This window comes from Mus caroli, chromosome 10, assembly GCF_900094665.2.
Source record: "Mus caroli chromosome 10, CAROLI_EIJ_v1.1, whole genome shotgun sequence".
In the NCBI taxonomy this organism is placed as follows: Eukaryota; Metazoa; Chordata; class Mammalia; order Rodentia; family Muridae; genus Mus; species Mus caroli.
Window position 1 is genome coordinate 87,289,013 of NC_034579.1, and position 19,794 is coordinate 87,308,806.

At 43.3% G+C, this 19,794-nt stretch overlaps 2 protein-coding genes and 1 long non-coding RNA gene across 5 annotated transcripts in view; 2 read left to right on the forward strand and 1 right to left on the reverse strand.

Moving 5' to 3' along the window:
• The window catches only part of Ccdc38 (coiled-coil domain containing 38), a 44,068-nt gene extending 36,212 nt beyond the window's left edge, over positions 1 to 7,856 (forward strand). The window contains exons 14-17 of one of the 3 annotated variants that reach the window (XM_021174676.2): positions 3,301 to 3,483; positions 4,341 to 4,546; positions 6,316 to 6,409; positions 7,011 to 7,180. In XM_021174676.2, the coding sequence (XP_021030335.1) occupies positions 3,301 to 3,483; positions 4,341 to 4,546; positions 6,316 to 6,409; positions 7,011 to 7,124 (597 nt within the window). In that variant the 3' untranslated portion in view covers positions 7,125 to 7,180. Of the gene's footprint in view, positions 1 to 3,300; positions 3,484 to 4,340; positions 4,547 to 6,315; positions 6,410 to 7,010 lie in introns of all 3 variants that reach the window. The other 2 variants (XM_021174678.2, XM_021174677.2) reach the window with 2 other exon arrangements.
• A 116-nt stretch (positions 7,857 to 7,972) lies between these two features.
• Snrpf (small nuclear ribonucleoprotein polypeptide F) lies at positions 7,973 to 14,384 on the reverse strand. The gene is made up of 4 exons (XM_021174681.1): positions 14,240 to 14,384; positions 12,676 to 12,801; positions 8,594 to 8,658; positions 7,973 to 8,108 (listed from the first exon to the last, which is right to left on the reverse strand). The coding sequence occupies exons 1-4, from the start codon at positions 14,240 to 14,242 to the stop codon at positions 8,042 to 8,044; spliced, it is 261 nt and encodes an 86-aa protein (XP_021030340.1). The 5' UTR covers positions 14,243 to 14,384; the 3' UTR covers positions 7,973 to 8,041.
• LOC110303563 overlaps positions 14,114 to 19,794 on the forward strand; it is a 10,745-nt gene continuing 5,064 nt past the window's right edge. Inside the window, exon 1 of the long non-coding RNA XR_002378932.1 lies at positions 14,114 to 14,472. This is a non-coding gene — a long non-coding RNA (uncharacterized LOC110303563). The remainder of the gene's footprint in view (positions 14,473 to 19,794) is intronic.

Below are 19,794 nucleotides of genomic sequence, written 5' to 3' on the forward strand. Positions count from 1 at the left end.
TGTTGTTCTAGTTATTTCAAATGGCCCTTCTTTGTTGCTATGTGGTGTGTGATATAGTTCACTGCCTTTATTCGTTTTGATGGCAAATTCATGTGACCACTCAATGACAGAACATGTCATGAACCTACACAATACTGAATGGAAAATTGGCCCAAGCACGAAGCCTAGAATATGTGTCAACTTCTTTGGGCCTAAATAGATTGACTTGTCTCCCAGGACCCGTGACACATCCTAACACCCTTATTTTACTGATAGGCTTGCCTCTCCCAGCTGCATGCAAAGCCCTCCACACAAGGACCATCCTAACTTCTTGTTAGTGAACTCAGTCCAGAGCTCCCTAAAGTGTCGATGCTCAATAAATGTTTGTTGAATGAATGATCAGGTTAGTTTACAGACACTCTAACAACCACTGGTTTCTTGGGAAAACTTCATAAGGAATGTGAATCCAAAGATGCCGCGTTGGGCTAACATCACATGTATGGCTGTGCTCTTGACTTTTAGGCAGAGGTAGATTTGAGGAACAGGCTACTTTAGGAAACAGATGACCATCCTCCCCTATGTGCAGACAGGCAGGGTTACTAAACGCAAAAGCTGTGGCAGGAAATGTGTTGATAGTAACAGTCCAGCTCTTCGTTTTTGTTTTTAATCAACCATTTCTTTTCATCAGTGATACACTTCTACCAAAACTCTGCCACCTAACCATCTCGAGTGTGCAATTCAATGGCACAAGTACCTTCACGCAGCATAACTGTCGCCACGGTCTATTTCCAGAACTTTTCTGCCACCACTGAAGCATAAAGTTGGACATTGTAACCATTTTTTTGAATGTACAGTTTGGTGGTGTTAAATACGTTCACATTGTTTTGCAACCAATCTCTAGAATGCTTTTTATCTTGTACAAGAACTGCATACGCATTTAACACAAGCTCCCGGTCCCTTCACTGATCAGCCTCTGCTTCTTTGTCTCTGAGTTCGACTCTTCTACATAGCTCATATACGTGGATCTGAGCAGGATGTATCTTTTAATGTCTAGCTTGTGTCACAAAGCATAAGGTTCTCTGGGTTCATCCACGCCGTGGCGTGTATCAGAATTTTGTTGAATGATATTCCATCCTATGCACCGTACTTTGTTTACTGTATTGATTGACATTCATCTGATGGACACTTGTATTGTTTCTATCCAACTCTTAAATAATTGTGAAGCTGACCACCCTGTCAAATAAAAGATAAATTATCTTTGCTATCTAACGGTAATGCACACCACAACCAAACCACTTTAATCTCGGTTTTAGGGCAGCTAAGGGGGCACAAATGTCATGCTCAATACTTTTAAACATTGAGTCAACCATGAGAAGGGAGAATCTAGTTTGTGAAAGGCCCAGGGCTCAATGCCCAGAGAACAGAGTCTTGATTCAAAAGTCCCTCAAGATTTCGATAAACGAACAATCACAAGTATAAATGTGTACAATTTGCAGGCACACTCTGGAACATGGTGTTAATCACTTATGGCCTTCCAAGAATATGAAATGATATGGAGGGAGAGAAAAATGGAAAACTTAGAAGTGTTTTGTTTTGAGGGTTGTTGTTATTAGGCACAATCTCACTATCCAAAGCTGGCTTCAAACTCACTATGTAGCTGAGGATGACCTTGGAGTTCTCCTCCTGCACCTCCTGTTTGAGACTGGGATTACCAGCACAGACCACCACACCCAGTCTCACGCAGTTCTGGGCTGCCTCACACGCACCGCACGCTAGGCTAGCACTGAAGCAGTGTTTTCTCAGCCTTCCTAACGCTGTGACCCTTTGATGCAGTTCCTCGTGATGTGATCCCCAACCATGAAGTTATTTCCATTGCTACTTCAGAACTGTAATTTTGCTACTGGTTTGAATCGTAATGGAAAGATCAACACGTGATGACACACGGACATCCAGACAAGCCTCCAGTTTGAAACACTGCTCTGGTCCATCAGGTCCTGTTCACTGTGGACGTACACCTAAGTTGTCCTGGATCCATCTTCCTGCCCAGTGGCCCTGGTGAACCTGGCCTGCCTGCTGCCAGGGCCTCCAACTTGAGTAGCTCTGACTCGAGCCCGCCCTCTAGTGGTAGTTTAAAGGACCCATTTGCACATCTCTCTTGTCTCTAGTTGCCCTTATTCTGGAACGCTTTTTTTTTTTCTTTGCTGTCTTAGACCAGGAACTCAATTGCATTTTCATAATAAGCCATCTTTCATTTCCTTCTAATTAGTTCTTAATCCATTTTCGCCTTGTAGTTCCCTCTCCTGTTTGATGAGGGATCTTAAAAGACAAAAAAGAAAAGAAAAAGACACCATATAAAGTCTCCATCTGTCCATCCCTAACTCTGCGTTCAAGTCTCTTTCCATCAAAAAGAACATGCTCCTACCAATTTTTCTTTTTTTTTTTNTTTTTTTTTTTTTAAAGATTTATTTATTTATTATATGTAAGTACACTGTAGCTGTCTTCAGACACTCCAGAAGAGGGCGCCAGATCTCGTTACGGATGGTTGTGAGCCACCATGTGGTTGCTGGGATTTGAACTCTGGACCTTCGGAAGAGCAGTCGGGTGCTCTTACCCACTGAGCCATCTCACCAGCCCCCCTACCAATTTTTCTTAAACAAGCATTAACTTCTTGAAATTCTCATGTACATTAGGGCAAGATAATTTTTTCTTCTTTCAAAAACAAATATAACCCTGCTGGCCTAGCCCATGTTGTCCCACACTTGTGGCAATCACTGTCCCAGCCCATGAGCTAGGATTATAGACATGAGCCACATCTTCTACTAAGATCCTGATTCCTCCTCTTCTCTTTAATATGCAGTGGGTCACCCCATTGGGTAGGGTACTTCCACTATTTTCTCTTTTTTATATTTGCCTGCCCTTTAGCTATCGCTAAGAAATGTGGAGTTCTCTAAATAGAAAACAAAGTAAGTGCTATGCTAGAGGGGACATCATGGCATGTTTATGGTTTTCTTTTGTATTATTTTATATTTCTCTAGGGTTTTTTTTTTTAAAGGACTGTTCTTTTAATATAAGTGATAATAAAGTAAGTATTTAGAAAGTGAGAAACTAGGAGCTTTGTGATAAGCAGGATCTTTGGAACATCCGTTAAAGCGAGACGTGGGAACAAGCTGCCGGAAGTGGCAGACCTTGTTTGGCGTTAAGCGATGGCATGGCGGCTGTGAGGCCCTTATGGTTCCAGATGGGTCTCCCCAGTGGAGGGAGTCACATCAGCCTTGGGTGTGTTTTTCTTGTCTTTATGGTGATTCTCATCTTCTTGAGCAGAAGCAGGCAATCCTGAGGCAGGAGCCTACATGGAAAGCGATTTACTTTGCTGAGAAGTTTATTGAGTTCCTCTTGACGAGTATCAGCCAGCCCGTGGCGAAAAAGGATCCCTTCCATCTCCCGAAATACATTATCTACCAGCTCAAGAGACTGCAGAATCAAGTAAAACATCGAAGTGGCGAGGTACAGGGATCGGCGGGCTTCGGCCTACGTGCACCTTAGCTTAGACTTACAGCAATGGCTTCCCCACGGAGACCTCAAAAATTAAACTCCCAGCAGGCTGTTTGGTCGGCCTAGGAATCTGTTTGCTTGTACATGCATTTCTCTGAAAGAAGGCACTCGTTTATTCAGCAAACATTTATTGTGTAGTTATGTGCAAGGCACTGTTTTAGGTGTGCACAGTAACATAAGCAGTAGTCCCTGCCCTCTGGTCCCCTCTCAGGAAGGGGACTGGGCACATATGTGGATACCTATCATTCAGCATTATAGGGTTTTCAACAATAAAACCGGGAGGGGCACACGTTAAGCCACTGGTGGTACAAAGTGATTTGAAATGTGTATGTGTATGTTGTCTGCACTTGGAACATTAATTAGGGAATCTGGTCAACAGAAACATTCAAGCCAAAAGATACTATCTTATAATTTTATTCATCTATCTATCTATCTATCTATCTATCTATCTATCTATCTATCTATCTATCTACTGTATATATTTGAATACAATCCAAGGTGTCACTGTAATAATGATCTGACTATAAATTATAATACAAATTCTCCTTGCTACCTGTTCTCAGTGATTTGTCTTTCGAAACATTTAGGGAGCAGATGGGGTGTGACTCAGTGGTAGAACATTTGCTTACCATGCATTAGGTCCTGGGTTCTCTCCACAGCACGAGATGATGGTGATGGTGATGATGATGATGATGATGCTTAAAGAGCTTTCCTCTTGTAACAGTAGAATGGAATTTTGCATTTACTGACAGTGAGCCACCATATAGTGATGGAATGTTTTTTGCTTTTTTTTTTTTTCTTGCGCTCAGGAAAAGCTAATAGACTCTCTTAGTAAAAAGATCAATCAAGTGTATAGAGTCTGCATCGGAGATGCTGAGGTTGGCAGCTTGAATGCAGTTCAAAAACTGGTCAAAGTAGAGTCTCGCCTGGTGGAGCTGAGCGACCTCATTGAATCTATTCCCAGAGAACATGTGGAAGCGATCGAAAGGCTCAAACAGAAGGAGCGACGGCAAAAGTACTATGACAGTCTCCTCAGTATATCGAATGGCTTACGTGGCTGGTTTGCATAAATCCCATCCCACTGTTAGCCGTCTCTATATGGCAAACGTTGCAGGATGGGGATGCAGTGGAGGAGTCGATTCGGCCCTGCCCTCCCTCCCTCCCACAGAGAATGTTCTTAGGAAATAAGTGTTATTGTTTCTACAGGCAATGGGCACTGTGACCCAAACGATCTGGGTAAATACAAGGCTTATCAGAGACAAGTGACCCAATTAGGATGGCTGTGGTGGGAGGAGGAGGGTCTCGAGTCATATGAGCATTTCTCAGAGGCTGTCATGTGCAGAAAGAACTGCACTGTGGTGAAGGGTCTGTTCTTAGATGACCACAGGTGATTTGGTCTATAAAGGAATGGCAACTCTTAGGTGACACTATGAATGTTTAGCTGGCACTCCACCCCCACTCATTTATTTCCACAGACCTCACATGACCGCCATCCCTGAAACCTCACCCCTGCAGATCTCTACAAGTTAAATGGGGATCTTTATAGGCATTTTGTTTGGAACGATTATCACTATAACATGGCTGCTACCACCACATGACATATAGGCAAAGCTGATGAGTCATTACGTCATAGGGACGATGTATCAAATTAACGATGTAAAACCACTGAACATGTCTGAAAGATACTAACCATTAATGTTACATTGCTGATGCATGGAGGATATTCTCTCTCTCTCTCATGTAAAAGTGAGGTGACTCGGACAGCTCTTACAGAACATTGAGCAGACTTAGCCGAGGACAACTCCTTCCAAATGACCTCAGGTTTCTTACAGTACCAGGGAGTGCAATTACAATCTGTTTTCAACAGTAATATGCATTCAATTCCAGTTTTTAAAGGAACTTTTTCTCCAAAGTTTAGAGCAGTGGTTCTAAACCTTCCTAATAGTAATCCAAGCCTTTATAGTTCTTCACATTGTAGTACCAACCCTAAAATTATTTTCACTGCCACTTTATAACTAATTTTGCTAGTTATGAATTATGTAAGTATCTGATATGATGCAGGACATCTGATGGAAAGGTCATTTAACTGTAAAGGAGTCGTGACCCACAGGTTAAGAACTGCTTTGTTTAATGTGAAGACAAACACCCAGTTCTGAACAAAAAGGGTTCAGGAGACACTACCATGCTCTGAAAACACTGGCATGTCGCTATACAGGTCCATAAGGGTCACTCAATGCCTTGTTTGAGCCAATGCTTACCCTAAAAGGCAGAAATGGCTTGTACTGGTCTTAAATTGAAGGCATCATTCAAAACAATCTGAGTAGTTTGTGGCAATCCACTCAGGCGATGTGCACATTTCCCTTAAAGAAACTTTAAAGGCAGGTCAAGGAGGAGGCTGGGAGCTAAGGTGGCTATGGTATAGAAAGTGCTTCAGCGGGAAGAAGGTTTCATCCAAAATGTCGACATTAAATGTCTTGCCAGATGTGGTGGCGCACCCCTTTAATCCCAGCACTTGGGAGGCAGAGGCAGGCAGCTTTCTGAGTTCGAGGCCAGCCTGGTCTAACAAAGTGAGTTCCAGGACAGCCAGGGCTACACAGAGAAACCCTGTCTCGAAAAAACAAAAAGAAAAAAAAAAAAATTAAATGTCTTACCATTGCTTGAATAGTCAAAAGCCATCATCATGGAAATCTTCTATTTGGACAGTTCATTTCCAAACAGTAACAATGTAGACGCTTCACTTTTTATTTCTAGACCTTCTAATAACTTTCTCTTCACCTATGACAGGCTGCGTGAAGAGAAGATAAAGGAAAAGCAGAGACACCAGGAGGAGCGGCTAAAAGCTGCTCTGGAAAGAGCAGTGGCACAACCCAAGAAGAAGGTTTGTCTCCTACACAGTAGGTCCCTGCTCCAGTCCCACACGAGAACTGTCCTCCCGGAAAGGCCACGTCCCTTCTGAGGCTCTCATGATAACACAATATGGTACTTCCCTTATGCACGTGCCTAGGTCACCAAAACTTTACCTGTAACTGAGAAACAGAAAGCAAAGGGAGAGAGCCCTCCATGGGAGGGACAGGTATGAACTACAGGTCTCTGGACCCTCCATGTGCAAACACGTCCAACATCCAAGAACACTCATGTTTAAAAGGGTTTTCTCAAAATTGGCTCCAACCCTCTTGTAACCACGGAAGAAAAATCTGGTAGAGCACTGAGCAATGCAATGTTAGCACCAGACACTGCTTTCTGGGACAACCGTATTTGAGCCACATGCTACTTTGCGACTTTCTGTAAAAGCTAGCTGCTGCCTCCTGTATACTATGAGCAACTTGCCAAGAACGCTGGACATCTACTAGATTATACCAATTCCCTGTAACTGTATTTAGTTCAAACCTTCGATTCACGTGAAAATTCAAGTAAATATTGACATACATATTGAAAGAAGCGTTATGCTAAGGAGGATTATTTTGTTTTTCTCGTTTCAGTTGGGAAGACGACTTATCTACCGTTCGAAACCTCAATCTGCTAACAAACACGAGCTCCTTTTAGTCGGTGATACAAGATCAAAATCACAGGACGAAGAGTATTTTTTTAGTTGAACGGGATCATGAGGATACTTTCTTAGCGAGTTTTATGTGGATGTTGGCTTTCAGTGATGCAATACTGCCCTAAAAATTCCAGGGCCACAGCAGACCTTTAGCTGGAAGTTTACAGGACTAGGAACGGCAACTATTTTCTGCTGTAACTCTTTATTATTCACTAGTACAGGCCATGAGCTAAGCAATACTCACTTTAGATTGTCCCTGTTGGAGACATATATCCAAAGTCAATTTATTGATATAACAGTAGAATGGCCTTCCTCAAAGCATGAGAATTTTAATATTTTCATAAGCAATAAGGAAGTTTACAGCTTTGAATATACATTTTTAAAATGTATTATTCTTAAAACAACTGGACAGGTTTAAAGCTTAAAGACTACGGTCTCAGAACAATCATGCGACTGGCCTTCTTTCACATTAAGCTCCGAAAACCTTTTCAGAAAACTTTCAAGTGAACAAAACCATACATCTTCAGCCTAAATATCAATTTGTATTGTATTTTATCTCCATAATTATTTCAATTTTCATGTTTTGACTTAGCTACAATATACATTATTTAGTCTATGTCAATATAGAAATAATGATTTATTAATACAATATATATTAATACTAAGAAAATGTTTAACTTTATGCACGTTAAAAGTGGTTTGGAAACCTTAAACAACACTGCTGCTTTTATGAGGTCTCAGTTAAACCGGCGGTGGGATTACAAAAAAAAAAAAAAAAAAAAAAGAGTCCCTTGAATAAAACTGGGAGGCTTTTAAAACTTTAGTTCTAAGAATTATCCATCCATTGTTTCAACATTTGCGCTTTGCATATGTCTGCATGTAAATAGTCCACAAGTCAAGTTGAAAAAAAAGAACCCCAAATCTTTATTGTATAGAAATACATATATATATAAAAAAAAATCCACGATGCTATTCTCTCATTTCTCCATCTTCCTCCTCTTCTTCAACGCCTCTTATGTAGAGGACATTATTACACCTGTAACAGAAAACACAGTCCATTTTGAGCTGCACTCAGAGCCCATGCAAGATCAAATCCTCACTGCTCTATCATCAGACTGGACACTGAACTCACAGCTTGCCACTTGTCCTGTTAGTCCTATATAGATGTAGTAAAGACACACCACACACATTTTTACCATCATCACAATTCATCTCTACGACTTAGAATGTAGGTAGTTGCTGATACCAGACAGTGAGTACCAGCCAGACTCAACTAAAATTCAAATTTAAATCCCTATAACCCAGGACACTGATACAGGTTACAGCTGGAGCCAGGAGATGTAGATCAAGAGTAGGAAAACCTCAAATATAAACTGAAATCTTCCAACATGTTAGTGATGTCACAGGCGTCTGAGATCTAGTTGTAGAGTCCTTCCTGTTTAATGTTTAATAGGACTAATGTATTCCAGCAGGCATTTCTGAGGTTAGAACTCCTTTCATACACACAAATAAGTTTGTTACCTTATTAGAACTTCGCCCAGATGTCCAGACAGCGCCCCATCTATGTATTCTTCTGTGTTTGCAAGCTTTAGACAAAAAGAAAGGTATTAGTATAACTGCACAGGAGGGAAGAGTGCAGCATCCCTACTCAGTGAGGACCCAGTGACTGAGACTCCTCCACACCAACAACTCACGCTGCTGGATCCAGAAACAGCAGCTCTAAGATTAGCTTTCCATCACTCTTGTAGCTTTGGATTTCATATATTCATTAAGACATGCATGGGTATAGAACTAATGTATAATAAAGCTCATTTCAAAGTTATTAAGCCTTCTGGATGTTATTTCTATCTGCTATCAAAGTGTCTCAAAGAAGAAAGCTTATTTGAGTAAGTTATAATTCTTAAAATTTTCTGAAAATTCAGCTCCAAAGAGCCAGACATTAACTTTTCTTAGAGTAAAACATTATGAATCATATTAACTTGTTCAAATGGGTGTACAAAAGCTATGGCTAAAATATAGTAGCCAACAACCAAAACAAAAAAGTAAGATTTTTTTTAAAATCTCAGGTACTCAATGGGGATGGGGGTGTAGGGGTGGGGGTGTGTAAATCAAGAATGATCTTTAGGGTTACTTTTGCAAATTCTATTCTAATTTTAAATTAAAAATCTTTAGCTATCATTCTTTTTTTTGGGGGGGGGGGGGTTCGAGACAGGGTTTCTCTGTATAGCCCTCACTGTCCTGGAACTCACTGCCTCCTGAGTGCTGGGATCAAAGGAGTGTGCCACCACGCCCAGCTTTAGCTATCATTCTTACAATTAAAAAAATATCCATCAGTGCTATATGGGGTCACCAAAGGTAGAACAAGAGAAGAGAAGGAAGCGTCTTTCATAAGCAGGCAGTGGACATAGGTAAATGTGGCTGGCATAAAGCATTTAAGACATGCAAGCTGTTTCTCTGTAGGAAAACAAAGCAACCAGAGAACATGTGGTCACTAGAACAAATGTTTGTGAGATGATTTTGTATATAATTCCTATCAGAAGGAATGTAATTGTGTGTGTATGTAGATATTTATGTTTTTGAGACAGGGTTTCTCTGTGTAGCCCTGACTGTCCTAGAACTCACTCTGTAGACAAGGCTGGCCTTGTGCTCAGAGATTAACCTGCCTCTGCTCATAACTGCTGAGATTAATGGTATGCATGGATTAATTATTTTTGACATTTCCTAACACTTAAATGGCTTCTAAGTTGTATCTATACTAATGCCCCAAAGTTTAGAGCTTACAAAATTCAAAAGCCTCACTACTGTTGAAAGGCTTACAGTGATTGCCATCCCACCTTTTATTCTGGCCTTCTGTCTGTACCTCAAATACCCAAGCACCCCCACGCGCACCTCCCGTGGACAGAAGCTTTGCATCTGCTGCTCCTTCCAACAGCTATGATTTTGTCCCAGATGCCAAAGGTCTCTCTGGAGGCGAGGCTGTTCAGTACTGCACACTCATAACCCTGGTTTTGCTTTACCGCCATGCTGTGCATCACTCCTACTCATCTCCCACCACTGGAACAAGCTCAACGACATGGACTTTGTTTTGCTCACTGTTATATTCATGGTACCAAACAGACAACCAATACCTTTTGGCTGACTGAAGCAACTCAGAAACCGGGCTCACTCAGGTACATTTTATACCTCGGGACACTACATTAACTGCAAGATCAACTATTAGGTGGTTCATTTTTTTCAGCAGGGTTTCATGTATTCCAGGCTGGCCTGCAACTCCCTGTGAAATGGGGGTGATGTTTTAATTTCTGATCCTCCTGCCTCTATCCCAGGAATGACAGAATCACAGGCCTTCATCACCACACCAAGTGACAGGGGTGAAACAAAACTTTAATCAAACATTCTGGGGTTTTTTCAGTGTATTCATAACATTGAACTCTCTTTTTTTTTTTTTTTTTTTTTTGGTTTTTCGAGACAGGGTTTCTCTGTGTAGCCCTGGCTGTCCTGGAACTCACTCTGTAGACCAGGCTGGCCTCGAACTCAGAAATCCGCCTGCCTCTGCCTCCCGAGTGCTGGGATTAAAGGCATGCGCCACCACGCCCGGCGTGAACTCTCATTTCTAATCCCACAATATATTCACCACTGCAGGCATACTTTCCAGACTTTTCTACAGCTTTTGTAAATAACTCGTTTCAAGAATTTTCCAGACCAAATCTCTCTGTATTCTTGTTAGCTGGATTTCTAGTTAATATATCCACTTAAATAACCCTTAAAATCTGGCCAGAAACTACAATTAAACACACACACACACACACACACACACACAAATCAAAAACAGGCAAAATGGCACACGCCTTTAATCCCACCACCTAGGAGGCAGAGGCAGGCAGATCTCTGAGCTAGGCCAGCCTGGACTACATAGCATGATACAGGCCAGCCAGGGCTACATAATGAGACCTTGTCTTAAAAAATACAAGTAAATAAATAGATGAAGGATGTGAGTAACACATTTCTCCAAAGATGAAAGCACATGGTTAATACACACATGAAAAGGTGCCCAATGTCACTGGGAAAATGCAAACCAAGAGGAGATACTATTTCAGATCAGGAGAATAATATTTATACATTAAAAAGAGGAACCTCGTAGAAAACAAGTGCTAGTGCAGATGTGGAAAACTGAAACTCTTGGGTACCATCTGAAGGAATCAAAACCACACAGCTGCTATGTAAAACAATACTCAAAAACAGTGAGCCATAATCCCACTCAAGTGTATATACTCCAAAGAGTTAAAAGTAGACTTGGAAAAATGCTCGTTTGAGGCCGGAGAGTTGGCCAGAGGTTAAGAACACTGGCAGCTTTTCCAGAAGACCTGGGTTCAATTCCCAGCATCCTCATGGTGCCCACGGCATCCATAACTGCAGTTCCAGGGTACTGACGGATGCCCTTTTCTGACTTTGATGGGCAGCAGGCATACACATAGTACACTGGCAAGACATCCGTAAAACAAAATTAAAAACTAGAAATCCAAATGAATGAGCAGGTTGAGAATGTAGCTTAGTGTCAGACTGCTGGTACAACATGTACAAAGGTCTGGGCTTGATCTCTACAAGAAACTGGACAGATGGGGCTGGAGAGATGGCTCAGCAGTTAAGAGTCACTGCTCTTCCAGAGACCCTGAGTTCAATTCTCAGCAACCACATGGTAGCTCACAACCATTTGTAATGGAATCCAATTCCCTCTTCTGGTGTGTCTTAAGAGAGTCACAGTGTACTCACAATAAAATGTTTTTAAAAAAAAACAAACATAACAGACTGTAAAAATGCGTTATACTTATATAATGGGATATTATTCGGTCCTGAAAAGCAGGAACTTCTGATGCTTTAAAATATCAGTGAATCCTGAAGCTATAATCAAACCAGACAAAAGGACAAAAAGCCTACCCCAGGGCATTTATGGGGCTTTGTTTCAGGGCCTCTAGAGGACCAAGGGTGTTGGAGCACCTTGTTTCAAATAGCTGAGTATCTGCATAGAACCTAATGTCCTTCTAATTTCTAGACTATTCATAACCTAGTACAGTGGAGAAAACAAAAGGACTGTGTACCTCAAACATAGATATAATTTCTCTTAAGAATTTTTGATCTGAAGTTAGCTGACTTTATAATACATTCCACTTACATGAGGTACCACGACAAACTCAGAGAGACAGTCTCACTCTTAATCAAAGGGCTGGACTACAGGTGGTCCAGGTAACAGAGAACTATTTAATGGGTAGAGTTCCATTTGAGTACTAATGCCACTGCATTATAGCGCTAATCGCCTATACAGACACGTCTTAGAAAAAGACAGGCTGAATCATTGTTTTCTGTAATAAACTAGTTTTCCCTTCTGGTATTAGAGACCAAATGTCAAAGCTCTGTGTTCTGGTATAAGCACTCCTAAGAACATCATGGTTCAACATCCTCCCTGGTTCATACTTTAATCTTGACTCCACTTTCTATTGTCAATCTGTGTGCATTCCCACCAGTCTCAGTAAACCTTTGAGGAGTATGGTGACACAGTAGAAACCTGGTTTCCAGCTCCTCATCCATGCCCCTCCACCTCAGCTTACCTGCATGTTCATGTAGCCATCCACGGAGACCAGGTAGCCCTTGTACTCCATGCCCCACTTCAGTTTCACCATCACTGGCTTCCCTGTCAGTCCATTGAGGAAAGGCTTGGGGTTGAGGGGTAGACTCTGTATAAAAACCAAGGGCAACACTTAATAAGTTTTGCTTAGCTCAGCTTCTACCACCCACTCTCCACCGAGACACCAGTCAAGACTTTATGACACAGGGTAAACTCCGATTCACTATCACTTTATAATTTGCTGGAAGGTGTCTGAGAGAAATTTAAGTACCCGTTTAGTCAACTTCATAGTCCACTGACGGAAACGAAAATATGAATTATGCAATTAAATGTCAAGTGACAGATGGGAGTGGGGCAAGTGTGTAGCACAATGGCAGGGCACTGCCCTAGGATACTTAGGTCACTGGTTCGATTCTGAGCACTGCCGAATGGACAAAGGCCCCAAATACCTACATTATCCAAGCTCTAAAGGAATCAAAATAAAGATACAGGGTGGTCTCTGCAGACATTAAAAACAAACAAACAAACAAAAACAGCTCAGTATCATCGGTGAGAGGGCCTCTTAATGCTAAATCAAGTTTATTCTGCAAGAAGTATTATTCCCTTTAAATTCATAACCACCCCCATACTCCAATCTACTCACACACCATCCCAAAGGATCTTGGAGGGCACAGGGTCTAAATGAGTAGCCGATTTACGCTGCCTATAATTTATCATCCACAAACCACTTATCAAGTCATGTACTATCCTGACTTAAAAGAATGCTCAAATGGTCTCTAACTGCACTTGACAGAGCCTCATACTTCCTAGGAGGCGTTAAGGTCCCAGGCTGTATTTCAAAACCATTATTCTTGTAAGCAGCGGCCAATTCTTGTCAATTCCAACTGGCCAAACCTGCTTTCTACTTGGAACTCGCGCAAGAAATACTCTTCCACCTGCTCTGTGACCTGGATGTCTGGTTATGTGACACCTTCTGGAGAAGAGCGCTCCTCCACAGCGTTATAACTTAGCAGTGCGCCTCTCAGAGCATCCTGTCAGCTCCCTGCTTAACAATCACCGCTACTTGTAATTGCTTATTTTGTTGTTATTATTTGACGGCTGCCTACCTCGCACTCCTGAGAAAACGCAGAGTCTACCTTAGCACCCCATCTTCCTGGCGCCTAAGATCAGTATTAAATGAGTGGAAGGGTAGCCGGGGTTTTCTGCACCAGAGGACAATCTGCTAAAATTGTCAACAGCAAGGAATAAATGGCGCACTGCGCAGCGTGCTAGGTAGAAAAGGAAAACTCGCTTCGGTTTACCCCTACTCTGTGAGCTCAAACTAGGCTACACCTCAGGCTCCGGGACAAACAACACGCGGAAAGGCGGCTGGGGATCTCGGGGAGGGGAAGGGCTCCCGCGCGCGCGCCGCCAAGGCCTCCGACGTCGGGAGCAGGAGCGAGCGGCCAGCCGCGCGGCGCCTCGTGGGGATGAATGGGAGGCGCAGGGGGCGGCGGGCCCCGCGAGGCCGCCCGTCCTCCAGCCCCCGCGGCGCTCATCGTCCTTACCATCGCGACCACCGGCGAGCGCTGCACCCCGCTAGCCGCCGACTCCGCCGCTGCCCGCCCCTCGTGACCGGAGCGGCTGCCGCTACACCCAAGCGACCCGCGCTAAAAGAAATGGCCGCCAAAAGGCGGCCTGACCTTTCACCTCCCGCCGCCTTGTCTCGGCTTCTGTGATTGGTCACCAAAGACGTGTTTACTGATTGGAGGGGATGGCGGTACTGTTTCCTAGCAACCAGGTAGGCGTGTGTTTGTGTCCACTGCGCAAGTTCCAAGTGGGAACAATTGAGTGACCCCAAAGTCCTCGCTTCAGGACAAGGGGAAGCTAAATGCCCTGGCGAACGGACTTGGTTTCTTTAGCTAAAGAAGGTTTACTCTGTCCTTCAGCTGAAAGAACGAGATCGGGTTCTGCAGGTCTCTGCTCATCCTCCCATAGATCCAGCACTTGGGGAACACCTCTGGCACGGCCCCCCTTTTATGGGACTGTTCTTTATTATAGAATGTCCGTCCACTTGCCGGTTTTTAAAGGAAGCTGGGGAAGCAAGACTACGTGAGTGCTAGTGAAAAGCACTCAAGTGGGGCTTTACAACAGTTGAAACAAGGTCAAGTTAAGTCTCGGATAATGTGGTGGCCTCTTGTCGTTCTGATATCTAAGCATTCCCAGAACCAGAGGCCAGAGGAGGTCCGTTTACGTGTGTTTGTGAATAGGATGTGTGGAATTATTGACGCTACCACAGGTTAATCGCTCTGATGGAAAGTTATCGATCAGAACCCCGTTTAATTTCCCCATAATCTCAACATTTCAGATATCGCTTCACCTGTGATATGAAACCCGTGTAAAAAGAGTACTTTTTTTCTTTTTCGGGAGATCTAACCCTATATGAACCTGAACGGTTTTTTGTTTGTTTGTTTGTTTGTTTTGTTTTGTTTTGTTTTGTTTTGTTTTTTGGCATGGATTCCCCAAGTAACTCGAGATTTGAGATTGGCCCAGGCCTAAAGACTGTCGTTTATATTATTAAAGTATGCCAACACGTTTTGGGGGTGTTGGCTCAATGGAGGAGAGCGCTTCTCGCTCGTGCAAAGACCTGGGTTTGAATCCCATCCCCACATGGTGAATCACAACCATCCAAAGTTTCATGTGCTGGGGACCCATCTCTCTCTTTTGGCTTCTGTGGGCACCAGGCCCTCCCGCGGTGCACATGCGCACATGCAGACAAAACATGATAAAGAAAAATTTTAAAATGATGCTGCTAATCTCAGATACATTTTGATCAGACCGCAATCTTAGCTCGGATTTTTTTCCCCATGGTAATGGAAGAATAATTACTGGTCTTGACACTCAAATATGCTCTACTTATTCAGTCAGCATTGACAAATTCATAAATCTTAAACTCACAATCCTGGGGATACCTAGTCCAACTTCTAATTTAATACTGTATGTGATGAAATACCGGGAATTAGACAGATTCATGTTAGTATTTTTCTCCTTGTATTGAGCTATCTTCTGTATTCAGCAAAAGACCAAGAGTAAAATGCACAAGGAGAGATAAGTAATAAAACCAAGACAGACTGAACATTTGTCTCCCAGGTTATGGGAGAAACCAAAGTTACAAGACTGGAGGATGTACCAGTTAGAAGTTTCAAATTTTCTACGCTATTTCTACAAGTCCAAGCACCCAGAAGAAGTGGTGTTTCAGTTCCTCTGACCTGTAGTTCCTCAACGTCTAAGCCCCATCATCTTTAGAAAACAGACTCTAAAGCACAGATCTCAACCTGTAACAGGTCACCACCCCTGGGGGGCAGGGGGTTTGAGTAGCCCTTTCCCAGGGGTCATGTATCAGATATCCTGCATATGAGATATTCACAACAATAGCAAGATTACAGCTATGGGGTGAGCAACAAAAATAATTTTATGGCTGGGGGTCTCCACAACATGAGGAACTGTCTTAAAGGGTCGCAGCAATTTGGAAGGTTGAGAACCACTACTCTAAAGAATGATTTCAATGAGAACACTTTATGGGCAGACAGAATCTTGGGGTGGCGAATGAGGCATAAAGACAAGGGAGACGAAGGAGACACATATGCTAAAGGTTTATGGTTTTGAGTCTGTCGGTGCTTCTTCACAGAGACAAAACTAGTTGCATAGTACTATGTGACCATAGTACAGGCTTTGTGGAAATAGGCAGTGGAGAACATCAGAGAGAGAGAGAGAGAGAGAGAGAGAGAGAGAGAGAGAGAGAGAGAGATTGGGGGGTTTCTTTGCCTGCACATCAGTCCCCTCCTGCCTCCTAATGTCCCCTGGAGAGTTCCCACCTCCTTACTAAGGTGGCAACTCGAAAATCAGATCCCAGTTTAACAGTTTAACTGGAGTGCCTAGATGTGGCAGAAGAAGCCTCTGGGGTCAGGTTCAGGTGGCAGAACTTGAGACCACACTGAATAAGCCCGTCACTGTAGAGGATTCGGGCTGTCCCATTTGTAACCAAGATCTAGGAGCCAGACAAAACTGAGAAGACCTGAGGTAACACATAAACTGTGCTTATATGCAAAGGTCATAGAAAAAGCAGTGTATGAGGGAGCAGAAGATGATTTGAAAGAACACCGTTATAAGGTACTTAATAGGACATGAGACTGTCGCTGTGGCTTTTAAACTTTTAAAGCACAGAGCACGTGTTTCTTTTGGCTCCCAGCTTTCAGGATTTCAGTCCACAATCAGCCTGTTTCGTCCCTTTTGGCCTTTGCCGTAAGGCAGAACTTCATGATGCCAAGAGTGTATGGTGAAAGACCATCTCATGCCAGCCATGAAGCTGAGAGATTATAGACGGTGCTAGGGACAAAATACACTATTCCAAGGCATGACCTCAAGGATCTAGTTCCTGTACGTAGAGCCCCTGACCAGCATGATCAGCAGCGCCACTTCAAGTAGTAGCTTCCCACACTGGGCCATCTCCTGAGCACATACCTTGCCTGTCCTGCTCAAGTGCTGGGATCCCATAGTGGACTGGGCTGCCTCCTGGGAGCCCATTCAGCTGTGAGGTCACCACCTCTGCTGGGCGGTGGTGGCTCACACCTTTAATCCCAGCACTTGGGAGGCAGAGGCAGGCAGATTTCTGAGTTCGAGGCCAGCCTGGTCTACAGGACAGCCAGGGCTATACAGAGAAACCCTGTCTTGAGGAAAAAAACAAACAAACAAAAAACCGCCCCCAAACCAGATGAGCACCCTCCCTCGCTATCCAGTCACCTCTCCGTAGCGCCACCAGCTGGATGTGTGAGCACCAGTCTGAGCCATCTTCCAGTTTGAGGTGGTAGAGAGCATTCTGGTTTTGACTCACATTCGCCCAATGACTAACGATGCTGCGTCCCTTCTTGTGTTTGCTGGCCATTGGTACAGTGGTTCTCTGAAGAAATACCCACTCAAGTCTTGCATACATTTTTGTATGCTGTGTCTCTGGAACCCTTAAAGATACTGGTTAGTAAACTAAAAACTAAGAAGTCATCTCACTCCTCAAAATCTCATTTGATTCACTCACAGAGTGGAAAGGTTAGACTAGATCATGGTTTTCAACCTTTTTGTATTATTTTGCGCAAAGTAGTTATGTATTTGTGTGTGTGTACCCATGGTGTGTATCCGTGTGTATGTACCCATGTGTGTGTACCCATGTGTGTATGTACACATGTGTGTTATGGGTTTAGAGATATGTTTGTGTAGTGTGTATATGATTCTGTGTTATGGGTTTAGGTGTTTGTGTATGTGTGTGTATGTATTATGGGTTTAGGTGTGTGTATGTGTGTTATGGGATTAGGTGTGTGTGTGTGTTATGGGCTGAGGTACATGTGTATATGTGGGTACCAGTACACACATATGGAGACAAGAAAAAGGTCATTTGGGAATACTGCTCTGTCACTCTCTACCTATTCCTTTGAGACAGAGTCCCTCACTGAGCTGGGAGCTAGGCTAGGGGGCCAGGAAGATGCAGTGGTCCTCCAGTTTCCGCAGCCCTGGGGTTACAGGCATGTACAGCCATACCTGGCTTTTCACATGGGTGCTGAAGATTTCTGGTGAGCCCTCCCAGTCTCCCCCTAAAGATTCTTATTGTGAGTGTTGTGCACTGTTTAACAGTGTCCCCAACCTCTGTTTAGTAGTCGCTAGCAGCAACTTCTTTCCCTCTTGCAAAAAAACAGACGCCAGGTATTTCCTATAGGATTCAGTTGTCTTAACACAGACAGGAGATTTTTTTTATAACAAAGACCCTGAGCCTGAATCACTTTGCTGGTAGTATTGAAGCTTCAAAACTATTTTCATCCTTAACAAGCAAAAAGCTTGCACACCGTGCATTTATTTTAATAGAGACTATATACACTCCTGATGCTTCTTTGCTTTTTATTGGAATAAAAACTATAGGTCTGGTCAGAAGTTTTGAGTAGCACTTATCTGATTTATAGAAACGGGAGAACAAATTACCAATAAATTGTTTTTATTTTCTAAGTTACAGATTGAGTTTAGGAAGACGATGATAACTAACACAAATCTTTGGTAGTAAAGAGATCCTGAACCACTTAGCTGATAAACCGACCTTAAATTCAGTTGGGTTCTTTGTCGTGTTTCCACACGGTGGCGGTGCTGAGTTTGGAGTAAAATGATACTGGGTATCGGTTAAGTACCCACCCAACTGAGAACCTGCGGTGCGCAGCTGCATCGTGTGAGTTCTCCCACAATGCCCCGCACCACACGGTCTCCTCACCTCAAGTGTCTCCAGGGAATACAATTTTCAAAACTGAAGCTTTCTACTCTAGTTCTTCATCTTCACCTCTTGCCGCAGCTCTCTATCATCTTCCGGACTACAAAACAAAACGAGGATGGAGGTCCGGATGTTGGTGCTTAGTAGTCCCGCTGGCCACCCAATGCCAGCATCCTGAACCGAGCTGTTCCTCCCGCCGACCTGAACAGTCTGCTCTCTGACCACAAGCCCTTCTCTTAGTACACCTCCACCTCACGATATTCTCTCCATCTAGCGATCCCTTCCTCGCCCCGATTTCCTTGCCTGGGAAATTCGTCCCATTTTTATCTCCATTGTTTTGTTTCTATGAGCCACCTCACCTCTGGGATTCCAAACATGAGCCGCCCACCGCCTAGCTTTTGCATGTGGGCTCTGGACATCAAACTCTGGGCTTCAAGTTTGTGAGGCACTTTACCAACTGCACTCTCTAGTCCCACCAAGGGACATTATCTCTCTGAACTGGCATGAATTCTCAGTCTTGAATTCTGTTATTCCAGCACTACACAATCACAATGTGTCTTGTTTTAACACTGAACTCCACTTCGGAGATTTTGTTAATGTACTCCTTTGTGCCTGGTACTAGACAATCCCCAACACATAGCAGAATATTCTCCCCACCTGTACCGGCTATTTTTGTGTCAACTTGACACAGCTGGAGTTATCACAGAGAAAGGAGCTTCAGTTGAGGAGATGCCTCCATGAGATCCAACTGTAAGGCATTTTCTCAATTAGTGATCAAGGGGGAAAGGCCCCTTGTGGGTGGGACCATCCCTGGGCTGGTAGTCT

What these genes read in the sequence shown, in the direction of transcription:
- Snrpf (XM_021174681.1), bottom strand. An exon ending in ATGGCTACATGAACATGCAG is followed by an intron (nt 8,659 to 12,675) that starts GTAAGCTGAGGT and finishes TTTTGTCTAAAG; the next exon opens with CTTGCAAACACAGAAGAATA. An exon ending in CTGGGCGAAGTTCTAATAAG is followed by an intron (nt 8,109 to 8,593) that starts GTAACAAACTTA and finishes TTTCTGTTACAG; the next exon opens with GTGTAATAATGTCCTCTACA.